This window comes from Tupaia chinensis, unplaced genomic scaffold (assembly GCF_000334495.1).
Source record: "Tupaia chinensis unplaced genomic scaffold, TupChi_1.0 Scaffold141530_1, whole genome shotgun sequence".
Lineage (NCBI taxonomy): Eukaryota > Metazoa > Chordata > Mammalia > Scandentia > Tupaiidae > Tupaia > Tupaia belangeri.
This window is the reverse complement of record NW_006201391.1, coordinates 1,444,074-1,464,726: the sequence shown is the minus strand read 5'-3', so window position 1 is coordinate 1,464,726 and position 20,653 is coordinate 1,444,074. Positions and strand designations below refer to the sequence as shown.

The following is a 20,653-nucleotide window of genomic DNA, read 5'->3' as shown; positions in this document are numbered from 1 at the left end:
TTCTCGCTTTCTATCTCTATGTCTCTGTCTGTCTGGCGAGCGCACGCGCCCTATAGCGAAAATCTCTCCAAAAAAATAAATAAATAAAAAGAGATGAAGGCTGCAATTCAGGACATCAAAACCTCCTTAGAATGTATTAAAAGCAGCCTAGTCCATGCAGAAGATTGAATCTCGAATGTTGAAGGCAAAACCTCTGACCAAGGAAAAACAACCAAAAAAACTGAGAAAATAACCCCCCAAAATGAGAATACAATACAAGACATACTTGCTATCATTAAGCGCCCAAATATCCAGACAATTGGTATCGAAGAAGGTAAAGAAACTAATAAGGGCATTGATAATCTATTCCATGAAATCCTGGAAGGAAATTTTCCAAATCTGGAAAGGCACTAGATATCTAGACCCAAGAAATACAAAGGACCCCACATAGAATCAATTCGAGAAGACCTTCTCCAAGGCACATCATAGCCAGACTGGCCAAATCCACAGACAGAGACAAGACACTAAAATTGGCAAGGGAGAAACGTCAGGTTACTTATAAAGGTGATCCCATCAGGCTAACATCAGACCTCTCATCAGAAACAATGCGAGCAAGGAAAGAATGGGAAAACATATTCAAAGTGTTAAGTGAAAACAGTTTCATCCAAGAATACTGTACCCAGCAAGATTATCCTTCATATGGGAAGAAAAGACAAAAACATTCTCAGATAAGCAAAACCTGAAAGAATTTACCAGCACCAGACCAGCTCTCCAAGAAGTTCTGAAAGGAGTGCTCTACCAGGAAAACTAAGGACACACATACAGAAATAAGAGAACAAAAAGCAACCAAGAAAATGACCAACTTAATACTAGAGACAAGAAATATCAGTAATAACATTGAACGTTAACTTCCAGGAAACATCAGACCACAGTAACGCTGCAAATTCAACAGAAGAAAGATCAATTACATAAGACTGAGCTGGGGAAATTGAACTTTTATGACTTTTCAGTAAAACATTACTGTCTTTTTCCTTACTATGCTTTGTTTTCCCAATGTAAGAACTTTACTTTCTTTTGAGCTGTTTCAGCAATTTGTTAAAATGTTTTTCCTTCTTGTTTGTTTCTTTCAATGAAAACATAAACTTTTCTCCCTTCCTGATCCCTCTGCAATTGGAAAATATTTGGCAGTATTCTAATTTTGTGGCAGAAGGGTTATTTGCATAAGTTCAATAATACCTGTTGCCTTGAATTAGAAATTAGAAACACACATTGGACAGTGCTTTGACTGGAAGGCCATCTCTGAAGAGTAAACCAGAAAACTGTAGAGAAGCTCTTGGAAAGGTGCCCTGGCACCAGGAACAGTTCTGCCTGGCAGAGAGGGTTAGATAAGTCATAGTAAAGAATTTGTACCATAAAATAACCTGGACTTTGCCAGCCCTGCATTGTAATTAGTAGAGATTGAAAAAGAGCATCTGCAAGCAGAGGTTATCTTGAGGAAGACTTTGAAGGAAGAAAAAGAGACTGATCTTTGATACCAGATGGTATATCACAGAATACTTGGTAGGCAGGGCTGAATTGAGAAAGTTTATGTGTGAATTGTTTGCTGGGTGTTTGCTTTTCAACAGTTTGAGTAGTTGACATGTAAATACGTTCTCAAAAAAATTAAAAACCATATGGTCTCTGTTGTTATCGAGTCACAAACAAAATTATAACAAACATTTCAGACATTAAAGTAGATAAATACACACAATGGGAAAAATGAATAATTCCCTGGGTCCACATAAGCTCCATGAAATACAGAAATAATCTAAATGACAGATTTTTTTAAAGGGTTTTTGCCATGGGGCACATGTACTTGCTGGAGAGAGACAGAGAGAGGGGAAGTGAGAAATCACCCCCTGGGGGAGGGCCACACACAATCTCTCTCCTCCTCCATCGTCCTGGGCAAGCGTGCCCGCGTGCCCGGCATAACCTTTGAGCCACTGGGTCTGGGACTCGACCCTGTCAGCCGCATCGGAGCCCAGCTCCTTCCCCATCACGCAGCATGCTGGCTCTAGATCACCCTTTCTTTTTTCAGCAGCAGTAACAAGGATGAGGCCCACCATTTTACCCGTTCTTCTGCCCCTGGGTCTGAGAGCTCTCTGTCTTTCTAGGGTTTGTGACAAGTGAGTAATTAGGAAAACAAGTAAATAGACATGGAACGACAAAGTGTCTCCTGAACTGCAAGCTCTAAAAAGTTGTCTTTCAAAAAATTTTTTTTTTCTGATTTGATAGGAAGTTAGGACAGTAGTGTAAGCTAGGGATCAAATGGTCATATGAAGCATCCGGGTTTCAGAAAGCAACTTTCTCTAGTTGAAATGATTCCGTCATTTCAAATGAAGCAAATCTTAACAGCCTTTTATTATGGAAACAGCAATCCCCTCATTAGCAAAAGGTCACCAGCACAGAACAGAACAGTTGGAGTTGAGCTCATTTTTTCTTTTTTTTGGGGGGAGGGGTTTTAGCTAAAGGGCGCACGTGCACTCGCCAGACAGACAGAGAGAGACATAGAGACAGAAAGCGAGAAATCACCCCCCAGGGGGATGGCCACGGCACAATCCCTTCTCCTCAGTTCTCCTCTTGGGATATTGGGCATGCACGCACACGCGCCCGGTGTGAGTTTTAAGTCACCGGGTCCAGGACGTGAACCGTGGTCTACTACATGGGAGTCCAGCGACATAGCCATTACACTAACTGCTGGTCCCAAACTCGTCTTTTAAATCAAATGATACGATTTGAGTAAAATAGCTTCAGACTATCTGAAGTTTCCAACCAAAAAAAAAAAAAAATCAAAGTTCACTGGCATGTTAACAGACATTTTAATCCTTATCACTTTCAATGAAGAGAAAGAAAAAAAAAATCAAACTGCTACCAAGACGTAAAAAAGCTGATACATTTTGTGGATAAATGGTGTGGTGGTTAGGGCGCTGGACTCCCACACGGCCAACCACAGTTTGAGTCCCAGACCTAGCGGCTGGCTTTCTCTCATGACAGTTTGAGTCCCAGACCTAGCGGCTGGCTTTCTCACATGGTCTCTCTCTGCTAAGTGTATGTGCCCTATAGCAAATTCAATAATTGTAATAATAATCATAAGTAAATAAAGTTCAACAAATAATTTTACAAAAATTAACTATTTCAATGGTCACAAACAAAACGTTGACAAATGAAGTAATAGTTATTTGACCTTATCAAAAGACTTTTCCCAGACCTAGCGGCTGGCTTTCTCACATGGTCTCTCTCTGCTAAGTGTATGTGCCCTATAGCAAATTCAATAATTGTAATAATAATCATAAGTAAATAAAGTTCAACAAATAATTTTACAAAAATTAACTATTTCAATGGTCACAAACAAAACGTTGACAAATGAAGTAATAGTTATTTGACCTTATCAAAAGACTTTATGAAAAGTTGACTATCAGCCCAAGGAGAAAAGGAAAAGCACAGGATTTAATGTCTGGCAACCTAAGGATACCAAGCGGGGACTCGTAAGCCTCACGTGAATGTGTGTATGGCTCACGTGTGTGCGTGTGCATGCATGTACCCGGAGAAAACTGTTTGGCCACACTGAGGCGCGACTTGGGCACACGGCTTGCACAGGCTGCCACGACGCTGCAAATACTGACCTCGAGGTGAGGGGCAGTGAGGGCTGAGGCGACGGAGGCTCGGAGAGCTATGGCACCGAACATAAATCACAGCTAGTAAACGGACACGGAACGGAGTCCACAGCACTTGAATTCGGAGGCAATGCACTCCCACTAATTCTGATTGCTCCTTTATTCGTGTATTACAGAGGTTGGAGATAAGAGAAAGAGAGAACTGAGGGCCAAAGAGAGCCCAGGACATGCCGTACATTAACACCCTCTGTCACGTAGGGTAGACCCGACTGTGCACGTTCTCTAGGAAAGTCTCTCAGTGGAAACATTCGGGAAGGAACAGTCAAGGAGACCATCAGCTGCATAAAGCCAGCAGGAAGCATCTGCTTCCCATGGCCTGCCCTCGGAGGGCTGCCTCTATGGTCAATAACTTGGTTCACAAACATCTCAGTGGGAGATAACAGAGTAAGGGCCAAGCACCCCAAGAACGCATTACGAGCTAACGATGTGTCATCTGTTAGAGACCTGCACTGAGATTCCAAAAGCGAAGTACCTCCTAGCACAGTAGCTGCTGCGCAGTTTAGACAGAGTACAAAAACATGCTGCTTGGCAAACCAACAGCCATAGGCTCCTGGCACACGTCTCGGGGCCGACGGCAAGTGTGCCCGGGTTGTGGCTCATGCCCACTGCAGTTCATTTCTTCACTTGGTTATAACTTTTGAAAACACAGCTGTGGTCCTTTGGTTCAAGTGACGTGAAAACTCGGGCCCATATTTAGAGGCACAGGCATTTCTGAACTTCCAGGATGATATAATCATGTATTACTTTATCCAAAAATTTTTCAAGAGGAAGAAACTGTGATAACAGGGAAGACAAACCCAAATGCATTAGTGTAAGAACTGCTGTAACCAAGCACACCTGTTTCTCCAGACCACCTCCCGTGGCCATCTCCTGGGGGCTTCAGGTCCACTTCAGTTTTAGCAGTTGTCTACAGACCCCGCCTGGCAAAATTATAGAAATCAGAGTGGCTAAAGCTTCTGCCTATCCAATTTTAAACTTTTATGTAAAAAGAAATTTTAAGAGAAATAAGATAACGGAAGATCAGAGCAAAAGAATCGAAGGATTCTTAGCACTATCCTCCTGTACTATGTAAGATGGGAGGGAAACACGTTAATTAAGAATTAAGAAAAGGTTCTACAATTGACTTACAAGGATTTAAAATTTTAACTAATCATACTGCCTTTTCATATCATATATAATATCTACATAGTTTTACTTTCATATTACTTGTAAAATCTTTCTTTATCGAGTGTACTAAACATGATTCTCTCAGTGGGCTATTTTTCAGGACCACTAATAATTCTAAAACACAGAATTTCCTTTTCTGCCTTTTCTTTTGTTACCCCTGAAAATGCATTTTGGTATTTTCATATATTTTTTAAAAAAATATTCTATTTAATGTTATTTATTTAAATTTGACCGTAGAGGGACAAAATAAGAGAGAGAGAGAGAGAGAGAGAGAGAGAAAGCAGCTTCCAGGTCCGGGACTCGAACCATGGTTGGACATGTGGGAGTTCAGTGCCCCCAACCACCATGCCACTTGCTGGCCCTAGTAGTTGGATCTTTTTTTTTTTTTGGAGAGGTTTTCGCTATAGGGCACATGCGCTCACCAGACAGACAGAGAGAGACATAGAGACAGAAAGCGAAAAATCACCCCCCAGGGGGGATGGTCATGCCGCAATCCCTTCTCCTCCATTCTCCTCTTGGGATCTTGGGCACGCACGCACACGCGTCTGGCGTGAGTTTTAAGCCACCGGGTACAGGACGCGAACTGAGGTCGACTACGTGGGAGTCCAGCAACATAGCCATTATGCTAACTGCTGGTCCCCCCTAGTAGTTGGATCTTTCACTAAAAGTTTTATTAAATAAATAAAAGTTTCATCAAATCTTTGAGCTTTTTTGTTTTTCCAAGACGGAGATAATTATTTCAAAATTGTATCCATGTAAGCTGGATAAATATGATTCTAAATATATAGCACAAGATATTTCAAATTTTAATCAAGGAGAAAACCAAAGGTGGAGAAAGGTCAATTTAAACTATGTAGGTTAGTCTTGAGATGACAAATAGGAGTTGTTTTTCATTCTTACTATCAACAATCAGACTTGGTTTTACTGAGGAGGGTACGCTTTACAGGGAGAAATACAAGGACAGTCTTAAAGACACACTGAGTGTCGCGTATCTCCCAGCGACTTACTTCTGAAGGTGGCTACGGCAATACTATGGAGTTTCAACTCTTCTTCTGAGTGAGTCCTCTGCGTGTTTAGACTTGCTGTGCTTGAACATACTTGGGAAATCTCCATGAATAAAGATTAAAATGCAAGGTCATTCTGGGCTGCCATTACTGTGGACCATATCACCGCTCCAACTTAAGGTCTTCTTCCACATCTTTCTAAGATCAAAAGAAGAAGTCTAAACACGGAGATTTCTGCTGCAGCAGGGTACAGCCATTTAACAACTTCTCTCAACAAGCCAGAGATGGCAGCATGCTCTTTGAAGTGGCGGCCCTGCGGTCTTTGAAGTCCCCTGTCAATTGCGGAATGGCTCTGGTGGGGTTTGTTTTGTAGCCAGCTGTCACCATGAAGGCAGACATGACGTCTTTCCAGCAGTCTCACTTCAGGGTCTGTCAAGTGACTGATTTCATAACCAGTGGCCATAACAAAGGAGACGCAAACCCCTTGACATTAGAGCAAGAGTCTACAATGGAACTGATTAGGTTCCTCTCCTCCGAGCTGGATTTAAATACTGAGCTCATTACACAGTGGCAAAGAGAAAGGGCCTGTGACCTTAACTGTCCGATCGCTCAGATCCCTGGAACATTAAAGACGCACATTCTGTATGTTTATCGATCACACACACACATCACACTTTTCCCCCAGAAGGCAGGGGCACTTGCTGGATAAAGACAGGGAGAGAAGCCAAGTGAGAAGGCGCCACCACAGGGACAATCGCTGCAGATCCTTCTCTGCTTCTCTCTCCTCCTGGGCTTGGGGCACACATGTACACACACCTGGCGTGCTTCTCAAGCTGCTCGCTCCAGGATTTGAACTGTACACTTGGTCAAGTGGGATCCAGATGCCTTATCCATCATGCCACGGGCTGGCCCAACATATTCTCTTTTTCTTTTTCCTTTTTTTCTTTGGAGAGGTTTTGCTATAGGGCACATGTACTCACCAGAGAGAGAGAAAGCGAGAAATCACCCTCCGAGGGGATGGACATGCCGCAATCCCTTCTCCTCTCGGGATCTTGGACATGCACACACACGCGCCCGGTGTTGAGTTTAAGCCTCCAGGTCCGGGACTCAAACCACGGTCAACCACATGGGAGTCCAGCAACATAGCCATTATGCCAACTGCTGGTCCCAACATCTTCTACTTTTAAAATGGATTATCTTGTGGCCAGCAGGTGGCGTGGTGGTTAAGGGCACTGGACTCCCACATGGCCGATTGTGGTTCGAGTCCTGGACCTGGCAGCATACTTCCTCACTTTCCCTCTCCCTCTTCCTTCCTCTCTGATCAAATTGAAATAAATAAAGTTAAATTTTTAAAAATGGGTTACCTTTAAACAACTGTATCTTCTTTGATCTGTGCGTTGACCAAAAATGATGACTTCTGCAGAAAACCGTAAACTGCTTTCCAAGCAAAGTCCATGCCGCTAACTCATGGCTATACGTTCTTGTAAGAACGAGTGACGCTACACAGTTCTGGAAACACGTTTGTAGTTGTAGTATTTTTAGTCTGCTCAGCTAATTACCTCAAGAATCTCTATCACTACTGACAAAGAAATCAGTTTAAGAGTGACAAGATTAAGTAAAGAAAAAGCACTGAAGATAAATGTGAAGAAGAAACTTTGGGCCAGCCGGTCTCATGGTGGTTATGGTGGCTGGGTTCCACGTAGCTCTCTGAGTGGTTTGAGTCCCAGACCCAGGGGCATGATAAACACACTGGACACGTGTGCACGGCATGCCTCAAGTTCTGAAAGTGGGAGGAATAGAGGAGAAGGGCCTTGGCATGACTCAGTCTGCCAGCCCAGGTCAGAGGGCGCCTTCCTTCCTCAGGTCACTGCGCAGGGACTGCGTGCATGGACTGAGCTCAATCTGCATAGCGTATTAACAATAAAAGAATGAAAGTGGATGCTGTGAGAACAGGAGGCACTCAGAAGTATTTTCCTAGGGGGTTTTTCCCCTGCTCAAACTTTGAAAGGTTCTATATAATTTTTTTGTTCTTGAGAATTCTTTTTTCTTTTTTGCTAAAGGGCGCATGTGGTTGCCGGAGAGATAGAGACAGAGACAGTAAGCAAAAAAATCACCTCCACCACAGTCCCTTCTCCTCCATTCTCCTGTCAGGGTTTTGGGCACACACATACACATGCCTGGTGCGAGTTTAAGCCACCGGGTCCGGGACGAGAGGGAACTGCAGTCAACCATGTGGGAGTCCAGCGACGTAACCATGTACTTATTCTAATAAGAACTACAGTTGCCACACAGTTCTACCTCACTCTTGGAGAAACTACGAGCTACAGCTATCCTCCATCAGAGGTGTCCTTACTTCTCGGGGGCATGATTTCTCATTTCCCTCTCACTGTCTCTATCTCTCTCTTCCCCAGAAGACAGAAGCAGCAGGTAACATCTAGAACTGAGAAAGATAAAAATAATGAGTCTGGCCAAAAAAATGCCTTCATAAATTTAAAGTATCGCAGAATATCTGCAGGTTACCCCGGTGCATACAATGAGTACACAGCAGTAAAATTACCAGTGGCATCAGAACACGGAAAAGATAAAAGACAGACAGGAAGAGGAGGGGAGAACAGTGGACGAAGGCTGCAAGGCCTCAGGAAGACAAACGTAAGTGGTTTCTTCATACCTTGAACCACTTAAAGCCCAAATGACTGGTCTCATGCAATGTGTCACTCAACAACTTCTGATAGACCGTGAGAGGCAGAATGGTTGAAAGGAAGATAAGTGGGAAAGAGAGAGGGGAAAGCGGGCCATTAAAAGCAGACTGAATAGAGCCACTCTGACAGTGCTGAACACTGTTCTGCCATGTGACATACAGTCAGCAGTCATGTCTGTTTATCCAAATTAGCTGAAAATTTACACCCACATAAAAACGGGCACATGAAGGCTTGCAGCAGCTTTCCTGGAGCTGTCACCTCTGGAAGTAAGCACGGTGTCCTTGCACGGGTGAAGGAATGAACAGGCTGTGGTCCCTCCGTGTGATGGAGTATTACCCAGAGATAAAAAGCAAGCTATCAGGTCACAAAAAGACATGGAAGAACCTTAAATGTAAAGGGTAAGTGGAAAAAAACAAAGCAAATCTGAAAAGGTTCTATATGGTTCCAAGTACCACCGAAGGAGAAGGCCAAACTATAAAGACAGAGGAAAGATGGGGTGGGGGGATGATCAGGTGGGACCCAGGAATCTTCAGGGCAGGAAACGCACTCTGCATGGCACTGGAATGGCAGCTACGCGACGCTTACATTTGGCAAGGCACGAGCTACACATCACAAAGACTGGCCCTAATGGAAGCCATGTGATTACTTAATCATAAATTATCACTGGTTTTAACAAATACACTACACAGACGGCACAGTGGTTACGTCACTGGACTCCCACATAGCCAACTGTGGTTCAAGTCCCAGACCCAGTGTCTTAAAACTCATACCCAGCATGTGTGTGAGCATTTGTGCCCAAGATCCCAGGAAGAGATGGAGGAGAAGGTATTGCGGCCCCAGAGGCATGATTTCTCATTTTCCTTTCACTGACTCTCTCCCTCTCTATCTCTCTCTTTCCCAGAGCTCATGTCCTAAGGCAAAAACCTCTTAACATAAATTAATAAGACAAAACAAATATACTATGCGAATACAAGACATTATTAATATGGGAAACTGAGGTGGAGAAAGGAGTAAATGGAAATGTTTTCCTGTAAACTTAAAAACTGCTCTAAAAAATAGTTTATTAAGTAAACAAAACACACTCTGGGGAAAAAAAAGCATATTATAATCAGTTCACACAATAGTTTAAAAAAGAAAAGTAAACAGGGCCAGTTCTGAGCCTCTTGCTAAGGGAGCTGGATCACACTCGGCTGACTGGTTCAAATCCTGACCCCAGCAGCTTGAAAAACACCAGATGCATGTGCATACATGCCCAAGATCCACAAACGGAAGGTAAGGGTTTGAGGTGTGACCATGCTCTGTCGGGGGTGTTTCCTCTTTGTCCTCTGGCTCTGGCTCTCTGCGTCTGTCTGCTAAGTGCACTCACCCGCAGGCAAATTAAAAAAATATGAGGTCATTGTAAAAGTCATGACGCATTTTTACATAAAAAAAATGTCATGACTTTTCCGAAAACCCAGTATGACAGAAGTCTATCTACATATCACAATGACACGGTCCATTATTAACTGCCAAAATCTCTGCCGAATCCCTGATATTTAAGGCTTGCACTAAATGATGAGATCGAACCTGAAGAAAATCTATAGAAAGAAAAAGAAGTGGATATCTGGAACATAAAAGAGAGGAAGTAAGGCCAGACCTGACGCCTAGTGGTTAAAGAAGCCAAATCTTTAACCATAAGGCGACCAGTGTTTGAATAGCTCCACGGCGTGAAAAACACACGAGGCACATGTGCATGTGCACCCAAAATCCCAACAGGACGGAGAAATGGAGAAGAGATGGAGGCATGACCACGCCTCAGTGACAGGTGCTCTCTCCCTCCTCCACTCTGTCATTCTGTCTTTCTCCGGCAAGTGCAAGCATTCTGGGGAGTGTGGACGGGGTGGGAGGGATTTAAATAAATAAATAAGTACAGAGGTTAAGCCACATGGCCGAACTGTAGTTCAAGTCCAGGACCTGAAGGCTTGACAATCAAGCCGGGCATATGTACATGCATGCCCAAAGTCCCAGGAAGAGAAAGAAGGGGTTACTGTGTGGCCATGTCTCTGGGGAAGTGATTTCTTACTTTCTCTTTCTCCCTCTCTGCTTTCCCTCAACGAATGTACATACCTTATGGCAAAATCCTAAAAAGCAAACAAACAAACAAAGATGAGATTGTAAAAAAGGGTCACATCAAGATTTAAAAATAGAAAAAGCCCTCCCTGCTCTGAGGATAGCTGTATACTAAGGTTCTCCACTATCAAGCCCTATCTGATTGAGCACTAGGAGATAATTTGAAAAACCAAAACAAAATACTAGACAAGCATTTATCTGGAAACGGGCTGCCAAAGCCACTCATTCTGTGAAAAAACAATTTTTCCTCAGCTTTGTTTTGCTAGTAAGTATCAGCTGATTTTCTTTTTATGCGTGACACTGCAGAAGCCATCTCCTGAAGCTAACATGGCTTCATAGGAAGAACTCTTTGGGTACACAGTGCCGGAGTCAGCCGAGAAAATGAACTCCACCAAGCAACTACCTTAACTCACTCAGGGTCTGATCAAGGGGGTTCCCCAAAAGATTCGTGTCACCCTCTCACTGAACCCTTTTTATCTGTTTAGCATTTATATCCTCCCACAAAGAAATGGAAACCATTGCTACAAAAACTAAATGTCATGAGAAACTGAGAGTGTAGCTTTCATTTGTCAAAACTGTTTGTTCCATTCACATCCTTAGTTATTCTTCCTAATAAAAAGCCAAAGCGAGGGCATGGGAACCAAAAAAGATGCAGAAGACATAAAACAAAGGCTACAAACAGCAGCTGCAGAATTCTCCAGCAGCTCCCGCGGCGGAGACACCAAACCTGGGACTCCAGTGTCTGCTGTCTGTGTCCTTCACATCCGCTACTAACCTAACTTGTTCGAACTTTACCTGCTCCTCTAAGGCAGGGTACAAAATAAACAAATACTTGATATTTGAAATTAGCATAGTGAGAAATGTTCATATTTTCTCATTCTATTTACTTATTTCTCAACATTCATTTATTTATTTATCCATTTATTTGTTGTGATTTTCAAACCACCAGGTTTAGGACTAGAACCGTATAGCCATGTGGGAACCCAGCACCTTAACCACCATGCCACCTGCTCAGCCCTCGTCAATAAAAGCAGTCTAGTAGAAAATAGACAAGTTCTCCTTCATCTCACCAGACATATTAGCATATACTGCATAAACATACATGAAATCAGTCCTAAATACTAATGCAGAGACTTTTGCATTAGTCAACTCCTTTCTTTTTAGATTTTTTTGCCATAGGGCATGTGCTCTTTCCTGCAGGAAAGAGACTGAAAGGCAAAGGCAGAAATCACCCTTCTCCTCCATTCTCCTCTCGGGCTTTCGGGCATACATGAGCATGAGCCCGGCATGTTTCACAAGTGGCCAGATGTGGGACCTGATCCACAGTCGGCCATGTGGGATCCAGCACCTCAACTGCCATGCCACCTGCTGGCCCTATGTCTATTCTTATTTAATTCTAAATACTTACACGCAAAGTATTTTTAGCACTAAGAACACATGGCACATACGTTTACCTAGCTGCACCGGTCGGGCTTTACCTTGGCGTAACCGGCAGCATGGCTAGAACTGTGTAAAATTGCAGACCTGTTTCTCAGCACTGGTCCTGGCTGACTCTTCTTGTGCTAGCACCATCTCCCGCTCTGCAGTTATCTGCACACTCTCTCTGAGTGCTTCTTCCAGCTCTTCGATCCTGTCATCCTTCTTACGGAGACTGTCCTGGAAAACGACGGAAGACTGGGTGAAGTGGATTAATTGGTGAACCAAAGAGAAGCTTATCAAGAAAGGACTATTTGCTTATTAAATGCTTTTCCCTTCAGAAGCAAATCAAGGCCAAAAGGAATTTTCACAGAAGAAAGAATAAAGCAAAGAGCGAGTAAAGATGACTGAAGAAGTACATTATTAAGAGCAAAGGGCCAAGTTAGTGAAGCAAGACGGGCGAGATGTTCTCGCTCTCGGCAACAGAGAGTACACAGCTGTGTTAGGCAGCCAGGAACCGCGGGGCCACGGAGACACGCAAGGCTGTCTCTGAGCTGCTTCTGAACTGGCTTACAGCAGCACCGATGAAGCTAAGTAATTAGACTGAATGCCAGTCTCTTCCCTGCAGAGTCTGTATGAGAAGTTAGTAAGAGGCATGATATTTTGATTGTATTTTTCATACAATTGTTCACAAGCTTTAAAAAAAAGTGATGTTTCGCAACTTCCAAGAAAGTCAAGTCTTCTTTTTTAATATCATGAGAAAACTGAAGCAAAAACTGCATGTAAGTGATGGTCTAGCTAAGAATGAGCATTTAGTCAGTCAAGCAATTCTCAAAGGTCCTGATCTCCCACACAAGTTTAAAATGCAACTTTGGGGGAGGACAACAGATGAATATGAATTGACCAGAAAGACAAAATCCTACAGGACATTAGACTAAGCTGGGAGAGACCGTAAAATAAGGATAAGTGAAGAAGAATTCAGGTAGAATGAGAAATGAATTCAAAAGCACTTCCTCTTCAAATTCTTACAGGACCAGAGGATCAAGAATAAAATGCTGCCTTTCATTAAGATATGAAATGAAAGAACAAGGTTTGCTATACCATTCTCTAACTTTCAAAATGCTAACAACAAGAAAAAGTATCCTAGGAGTTATCCTTTTTTCTTTTTTTTTAAGAGATTTTTACTATAGGTGCATGGACTCACCAAAGAGACAGAGAGACAGAGAGAGAGAGAGAGAGAGATCACCCTCCAGGAGGAATGCCCATGCCACAATTTCTTCTACATTCTCCCTTCAGGATTTTGGGCATGCAGGCATATGAACCTGGCATGAGTTTCAAGCCACTGGGTCGGGGCCTTGAAGCACAGTTGATGACATGGGAGTTCAGCTCCTCAACCACTATGCCACCTGCTGACCCGTAGGATTTTCTCTTTTATCTATGCAATTTTCATTTAATTATACTGAAGATCACTTTTTTTTTTTTTAGGTTTTTATCATGAAGTGTGTGAGCTTGCAAAAAAGGAGAGAGAAAGAGTGAGGAAAAGAGAGAAATCACCCCCCGGGGGAGTGGCCAAGCCAATCCCGTCTCCTCCATTCTCCTGTCAGGATTTTGGGCATGCGCACGCGTGTGCACATGACACACACACACACACCTTCAAGCTACCAGGTTTGTGAGTCAAACCACAGTTGTCCATGTGGGAGTCCAGTGCCTTAGTGCCTTGACCACTATGCCACTAACTGGCCCCTTGCAGTTCACTTCTGACAACTTTGTCTTTAGAATTTGGGGCCAGCTGATGGTGTGGTGGTTAAGGCACTGGACTCCCACATGGCTGACTGTGGTTTGAGTCCCAGACCTGAAGGTTTGCTTTGTCACTTTCCCTCTCTCTCTTTTTCTCTAGAGAGCTCATGTGCTCTGCAGCAAATTTAAAAAATGGTAACAATGATAAATAAATAATTTAAAATCCTCCCACAGATAAAAAAAATACTTTGCTCTATTCCCATAAGTTAGGTTCTGTTTAGACCTAACTACACTAAAAGCAGTTTAACCAGATCAAAAAATGTTCTTTGTTGACATCTTCAAGCCTCCATGGGCTATCCATGGGCAGCAGAGCAAGTGAAGGTGTCTGAAAGGATGCTGAGAAGAGACACGAAGGCCATGATGGCTTCTTCAGAATCAGAGAAAACGAAATGCCACAGGAGGCCGAGGAGGGGAGAATGCACCATTAGCCCAGTCCCCTCAGGGCCTCTGGTGAGCGAGAGCAGCTCCACTGCAGTGAGTGGGACAGGTTCCGAGCACGCCGGTGCTGGCGCAGGGTACGGGGTCCCGCCCCGAGTCACGGGGTACGGGGCCCAGTATTTCATTTCTGCCCAGTCTATCCTTGCCCTCTTAATCATTTTTGGATGTCTCCTGAAAGGCTTCTGTTAGCCTAACCCAAATCAAGGCTGAAACAGCTATTCCGCGTGACTTCCCGGAAATCGGTTTCTCTCAAGCAGCTTAGGTACACCTTGGCCAGGTGAAACACAGCTTCGGGCTGTATCATTACACTTTCTGAGAGGGAAGCTCATTAGAAACTCACGGTAATGCGGCGGATCGGAGCAGGTTCTTGTAAGGTAAGTACACCCAAAACGGGGGCAAAAGCCAGAGTCTACCAGACAAGCTCAGTGGGCAAGGCTGTCTGGCTAAGAAAAGCTTTTTTTAGACTTAGTGGCAAAGCCTGGTTAAAAATCATTCTTGCTCATAAGAATGAAACGTAACTACAAATGAACAAGTGATATTTATATGTAACATCTCAAAGCAAAACTAAGTGTGACCTACTTGCTCTAAGGAAACTGTATTACGGCAGTAACAAGAGAATAAGACAACTACCCCCTCGTGTGCATTAACAAGTCCAAACAGCTCTCGATAGTGGATAAAATGGGGATCTGGTTTAGTTCTGGAATCTTTACAGATATCTGCTAAGGTAAACAAAGGAAGCTTCTTTGGTACCAAACTATACCTGAATTTCCATTAAATTTGATAATATTGAACCAATGCCAGAATGAATAGGAAATCCTTCTAGTTCTATAAATACTGGAATAGAAAACACTGTTAGCTCATAATAATTTTTTTCTTATTCTCACTCTTTCAAGAAGATTAAATACATCTTTCTTTTAAAAAATTATTTTTTCAGTTTTATACCATAAGGTACATGCATTTGCTGGAGAGACAGAGAGAGAGAGAGAGAAAGCCAGAATCAGCCCCCAGGGGAGATGGTCACACCACAGCCCCTATCCATGCCCCTCCGGGGCTTTGAGTACGCATGTATATGCACTAAACATGACTTCCAAGCCCCCACGTCCGGGACTAGAAGCACTGTAGGCCATGTGGGAGTCTAGAACCTTAACCACTACATCACCTGCCGGCCCCGAATACATTTTTCTATACTTAGATTACGTGTAATCTTGGCCCAGCAGATAGCGTGGAGGTTCAGGTGGCTGGATCCTGCATGGTGACTGCATGGTTTAAGTTCCAGACATGGTAACTTGCCGGGCGTGTGTGTGTGTGTGTGTGTGTGTGTGTGTGTGTGTGTGTGTGACCACAACCCGAGAGGTGAATGGAGGGGAAGGACTGAGGCATGGCCGCCCCTCTGGGGAGTGCGTCCTCAATTTCCCTCTCTTTCTGGTGAGTGTGCACTATGTAGCCAAAAAAATATATTTTTTTAACTTTTAGAAATACCAAAAGTGACAACCTACAAAGGATACAAAAAATCAAAAGACATTGTAGTTTTTAAGGGCAACAGAGAAACCTAGAAGACAAATGAGCAATGCGTTCACAACTCTGAGAGGAAAAAACGTTTCCAGTCCGGAAATCTGTATCAACTCTCACTCAATACCAGGGGAGAATGCCAAGGCTCATCACGTTAGGAGGGTGCACTATACCACACTGAAGAAGTGACCCTAGAAAGAGACATGGCTTCCAGAAAAACGGATCTAGCTCAGGGGAGTGGTGCAGGAAACCTGCAGGGTTAAGAGGGAGCCTAGAGAATAAATAAGGATTGGAGCAGAGAATGCAAACTCAAAACATTCCAAGGGGGGAGGAAGAAAAGCAGCTGTATAGACTACCTGTGGGTGATTAACAAAGAATGATATATTTTATAACAGTAACAATATGGGAGGAATTTCACGAGCCCAGGAAAGAGTTTGGGAATAAACTGGTGATGTGAACACAAAGAACTAAGCGACCAAGCAGAACACCCAAACAACTAAAAAGTAAAAGTCAAGTACAACAGGAAGCCCCAGGAAAACTAAACTGCGAATCACGGCACGCGGTGCTGCCATGGGAACCTCGGTAACCACCCTGGGAGAGGGGAGAGGGGAGAGGGTAGGTAGTACGTGTGATGGTCCGTACACAGCGCTAACTCCATCACCCATGAGAAGAAGTCAATACGCAACACCCAAATAAGGAAGCTGATAAACAACAAGAGTGGCATTTGGAAACATGGAAAAAAACAGCATTAGAAACAACCAAAAGAGATGACCGTGGTTGTCTACCGGACCACGCAACAGGGTTAGACAGGAATGAAGTAGCTGACTATTACGGTGACCCACTTTGTAAACAACATAAATACATATAGTTCCGATAAAAAAAATCAGAGCCAGGGGCCAGCAGATGACGTAATGATTACTTCACTGGACTCCCAGGCAGTTGACCACAGTTCAAATCCCAGACCCAGCGGCTTAAAATTCACACTGGGTACATGTGTGTGCATGCCCAAAATCCGGGAAAGAGAATGAGGGAGAAGGGACTGCGGCATGGTCTTCCTCCCTGGGAGATGACTTCTCGCTTTCTGTCTCAGTCTCTGTCTCTCCGGTGAGCACATGCACCCTACAGCAAAAACAAAATCTCTAAAATATGAATAAAATAAAATCGTAAGCAAATTGAAAAAAACAAGTCAAAAGAATAACATGCACTGCAAATAAATAAGAATATATTACAAGTGTGATTATTTCAGATACTGACACTACTCTGTCATCTGTGGGTGATTAACAAAGAATGATATATTTTATAACAGTAACAATATGGGAGGAATTTCACGAGCCCAGGAAAGAGTTTGGGAATAAACTGGTGATGTGAACACAAAGAACTAAGCGACCAAGCAGAACACCCAAACAACTAAAAAGTAAAAGTCAAGTACAACAGGAAGCCCCAGGAAAACTAAACTGCGAATCACGGCACGCGGTGCTGCCATGGGAACCTCGGTAACCACACTGGGAGAGGGGAGAGGGGAGAGGGTAGGTAGTACGTGTGATGGTCCGTACACAGCGCTAACTCCATCACCCATGAGAAGAAGTCAATACGCAACACCCAAATAAGGAAGCTGATAAACAACAAGAGTGGCATTTGGAAACATGGAAAAAAACAGCATTAGAAACAACCAAAAGAGATGACCGTGGTTGTCTACCGGACCACGCAACAGGGTTAGACAGGAATGAAGTAGCTGACTATTACGGTGACCCACTTTGTAAACAACATAAATACATATAGTTCCGATAAAAAAAATCAGAGCCAGGGGCCAGCAGATGACGTAATGATTACTTCACTGGACTCCCAGGCAGTTGACCACAGTTCAAATCCCAGACCCAGCGGCTTAAAATTCACACTGGGTACATGTGTGTGCATGCCCAAAATCCGGGAAAGAGAATGAGGGAGAAGGGACTGCGGCATGGTCATCCTCCCTGGGAGATGACTTCTCGCTTTCTGTCTCAGTCTCTGTCTCTCCGGTGAGCACATGCACCCTACAGCAAAAACAAAATCTCTAAAATATGAATAAAATAAAATCGTAAGCAAATTGAAAAAAACAAGTCAAAAGAATAACATGTACTGCGAATAAATAAGAATATATTACAAGTGTGATTATTTCAGATACTGACACTACTCTGTCATCAAGCTCTTCGGTTTTGTTCAGAAGTCCTATGAACTTCTCAGAAGTGATTTGCACAGGTGGGTGAGAACTGTGAAGGGATCCCTCCCCCATCTCTCGGGAACTACTCTAAGGACGTGTGGAAAGGGGTAACATATTACAGTAAATTCTACTGTTATTCTGAGGATTATGATGACATTTAAAATTTAAACATTCTAGTAGCAGATGTCTAAGATGGCACAAAACCAAGAGGTTTCAAAAATGTTTCCTAACCTCCTTTTTAGGGAAATAGTTCCTATCTCCATACCCATGACAACAGGAGTGAGTAGATTTTAGTGACAGGTTAGACACAGAATTCCAGTGACAAAACTGCTTACTTGCACTATACCTAATGGTGTACACAGGTTTGAAGGAAAAGAAAAACTTTTAATCTGTTCAATGCCTACACTTTGAGAAGTGACAGTTATTTTTTGTTCTGTTTTGTTTTTTGAGAGAAATTTTTGCTTAAGGGCGTGTGTGCTTACCAGAGAGACAAGGAGAGAAAGAGACAGAAAGCGAGAAATCACCCCCCCCCCAGGAGGGATGGCCACGCCGCAATCCCTTCTCCTCCATTCTCCTCTTGGGATCCTGGGCACACACGCACACACGCCCAGTGAGAGTTTTAAGTCACCAGATCTGGGACTCAAACTGTGGAGTCCCAGCATGTAACCATTACGCCAACTGCTGGTCCCGAGAAGTGAGTTTTATCAGCTTCCTTGAATACATGTGAGACAAAAAGATGTTGGGGCCAGCTCTGTGATGCAGCCATAACTTACTGCTGAAGAGAGCTCAGATAGCACATGGCAACTGTGGTTCGAATCCCCAGCCCAGTCCGCTTGAAACACACGAGGTACACGGAATGAATGCCCGGGATCTGACAGACTAGAGGACCCAGGGAAGGAGAATTCAGCATGGCCAGACCCTGTGGAGGGTGGGGTGTTCCTACCTCTCTCCGGCTCTCTCTCCCGCTCGCTCTCTCGGGTATAGGTGCACACACTCTATCGTGAATACAATGGGGAAAAAGACATCGGCTGGTAACACTGGACTTCAGAAAGTGTGAACCACGGCCTGTGGCATGGTGGTTATGGCGGCTCAATCCCACATGGCCGTGTAGTTCAAATCCCAAACTTGGCGGTTTGAAAAACACGTGTGGTAAGTGCACGTCCAAAAATCCCAACAGGAGGGGGACGGAGTAGAAAGGACTGTGGTATCATGCAAATAAAGACATCGGCTGGTAACACTGGACTTCAGAAAGTGTGAACCACGGCCTGTGGCATGGTGGTTATGGCGGCTCAATCCCACATGGCCGTGTAGTTCAAATCCCAAACTTGGCGGTTTGAAAAACACGTGTGGTAAGTGCACGTCCAAAAATCCCAACAGGAGGGGGACGGAGTAGAAAGGACTGTGGTATCATGCAGATGGGGGGCTTTCTCACTCTCTCTCTCTCCCTGGGGAGCACATGTGCCCTCTGGCAAATAAATTAAAAAAAGAAGGAAAGTGAAACACAACAAAACCCACGTGCTTCTGTCCTCAGGGCCACGCGTGATGGGCTAAAAGCCCCACAGAGTGCTTCCTGGCTCACTCCCCTAGTAAGCAAGATGAACCAGATAAAACCTAAGGCACTAACACATGCGTCGCCTCATGAACTACATTTCCTCCTCGAAAAAGTCCACATTCATCAGGATGAACCGTGAGGTAGCCAGGCCATTCTGAGTCTACAGCCCTAGAGAAGTCTGCACATAACCTCTGATGGCACGAGCCTTTTTAAAAAAAGAATTATTGATTTATTTGATTCCATTTGTTATTATTATTTTTAATTTTATCAGATAAAGAGGAAGGGAAAGCAAGAAAGCAAGCTGCCAGGTCCAGGACCTGAATGGCAGTCAGCCCCGTGGGAGTCCACAGCCTTAACCACCACGCCACTCACCGGCCCCTAAGTATGAATCCCTTCAGTAACTAGGATTTTCTTCAGGTTTGAAGGAAGTGAAGCATTCAGAAATTAGGAGGTTGATTTACTCAACCAAATACAGGGCAGAGACAAGGTAAGACATTAAGTTTAAGAAAACCATTCCGATTGTTTATATGCAGTCTTAAGTAGCATATAGAAGGTATTTCTTTTTAATTTAGAAGAAAGCTTTAACTTCCTTTTTAAAAATAATTATTTATTTATTTAATTCCATTTATTATTATTATTATTTTTCCATTTGACCAGAGAGAGACAGAGGAAGAGAGAAAGGAAAAGCAAGAAAGCAAGCTGCCAGGTCTGGGACTCGAACCTTGGTCAGGCATGTGGGAATCCAATGCCTTTAACTACCACACCACCTGCCAGCCCCAAGAAAGCCTTAAATTTCTTCAGCAGAGGGCACTGTGTGTACTGTGCAATGCAGAGCCTCTCAAAGACAGCTGGTCCAAACGGAGATGCACTACAGACATGACATTTTGAACACTTGGTCTTCAACAGAAAAAGTAAACTAGTTCATTAACAATTTCACATTCATTGGAAGGCCAGATTTTGGATGTATTAGGCTAAATGAAATATACTGTTAAAATTAATGCAATTTGTTTCTTTCTAACCGTTGTAATTAGGCTATTAGAAAATTCGGAACTACACGTGTGGCCCACGCTCTT

At 43.5% G+C, this 20,653-nt stretch overlaps 1 protein-coding gene across 3 annotated transcripts in view; it reads right to left on the bottom strand.

The window, feature by feature from the left end:
• The window catches only part of ERC1 (ELKS/RAB6-interacting/CAST family member 1), a 501,445-nt gene that overhangs the window by 252,443 nt on the left and 228,349 nt on the right, over positions 1-20,653 (bottom strand). For all 3 annotated transcript variants that reach the window (XM_027766230.1, XM_027766231.1, XM_027766232.1), the window contains one exon: positions 12,196-12,327. In XM_027766230.1, coding sequence (XP_027622031.1) covers positions 12,196-12,327 — 132 coding nt within the window. The remainder of the gene's footprint in view (positions 1-12,195; positions 12,328-20,653) is intronic.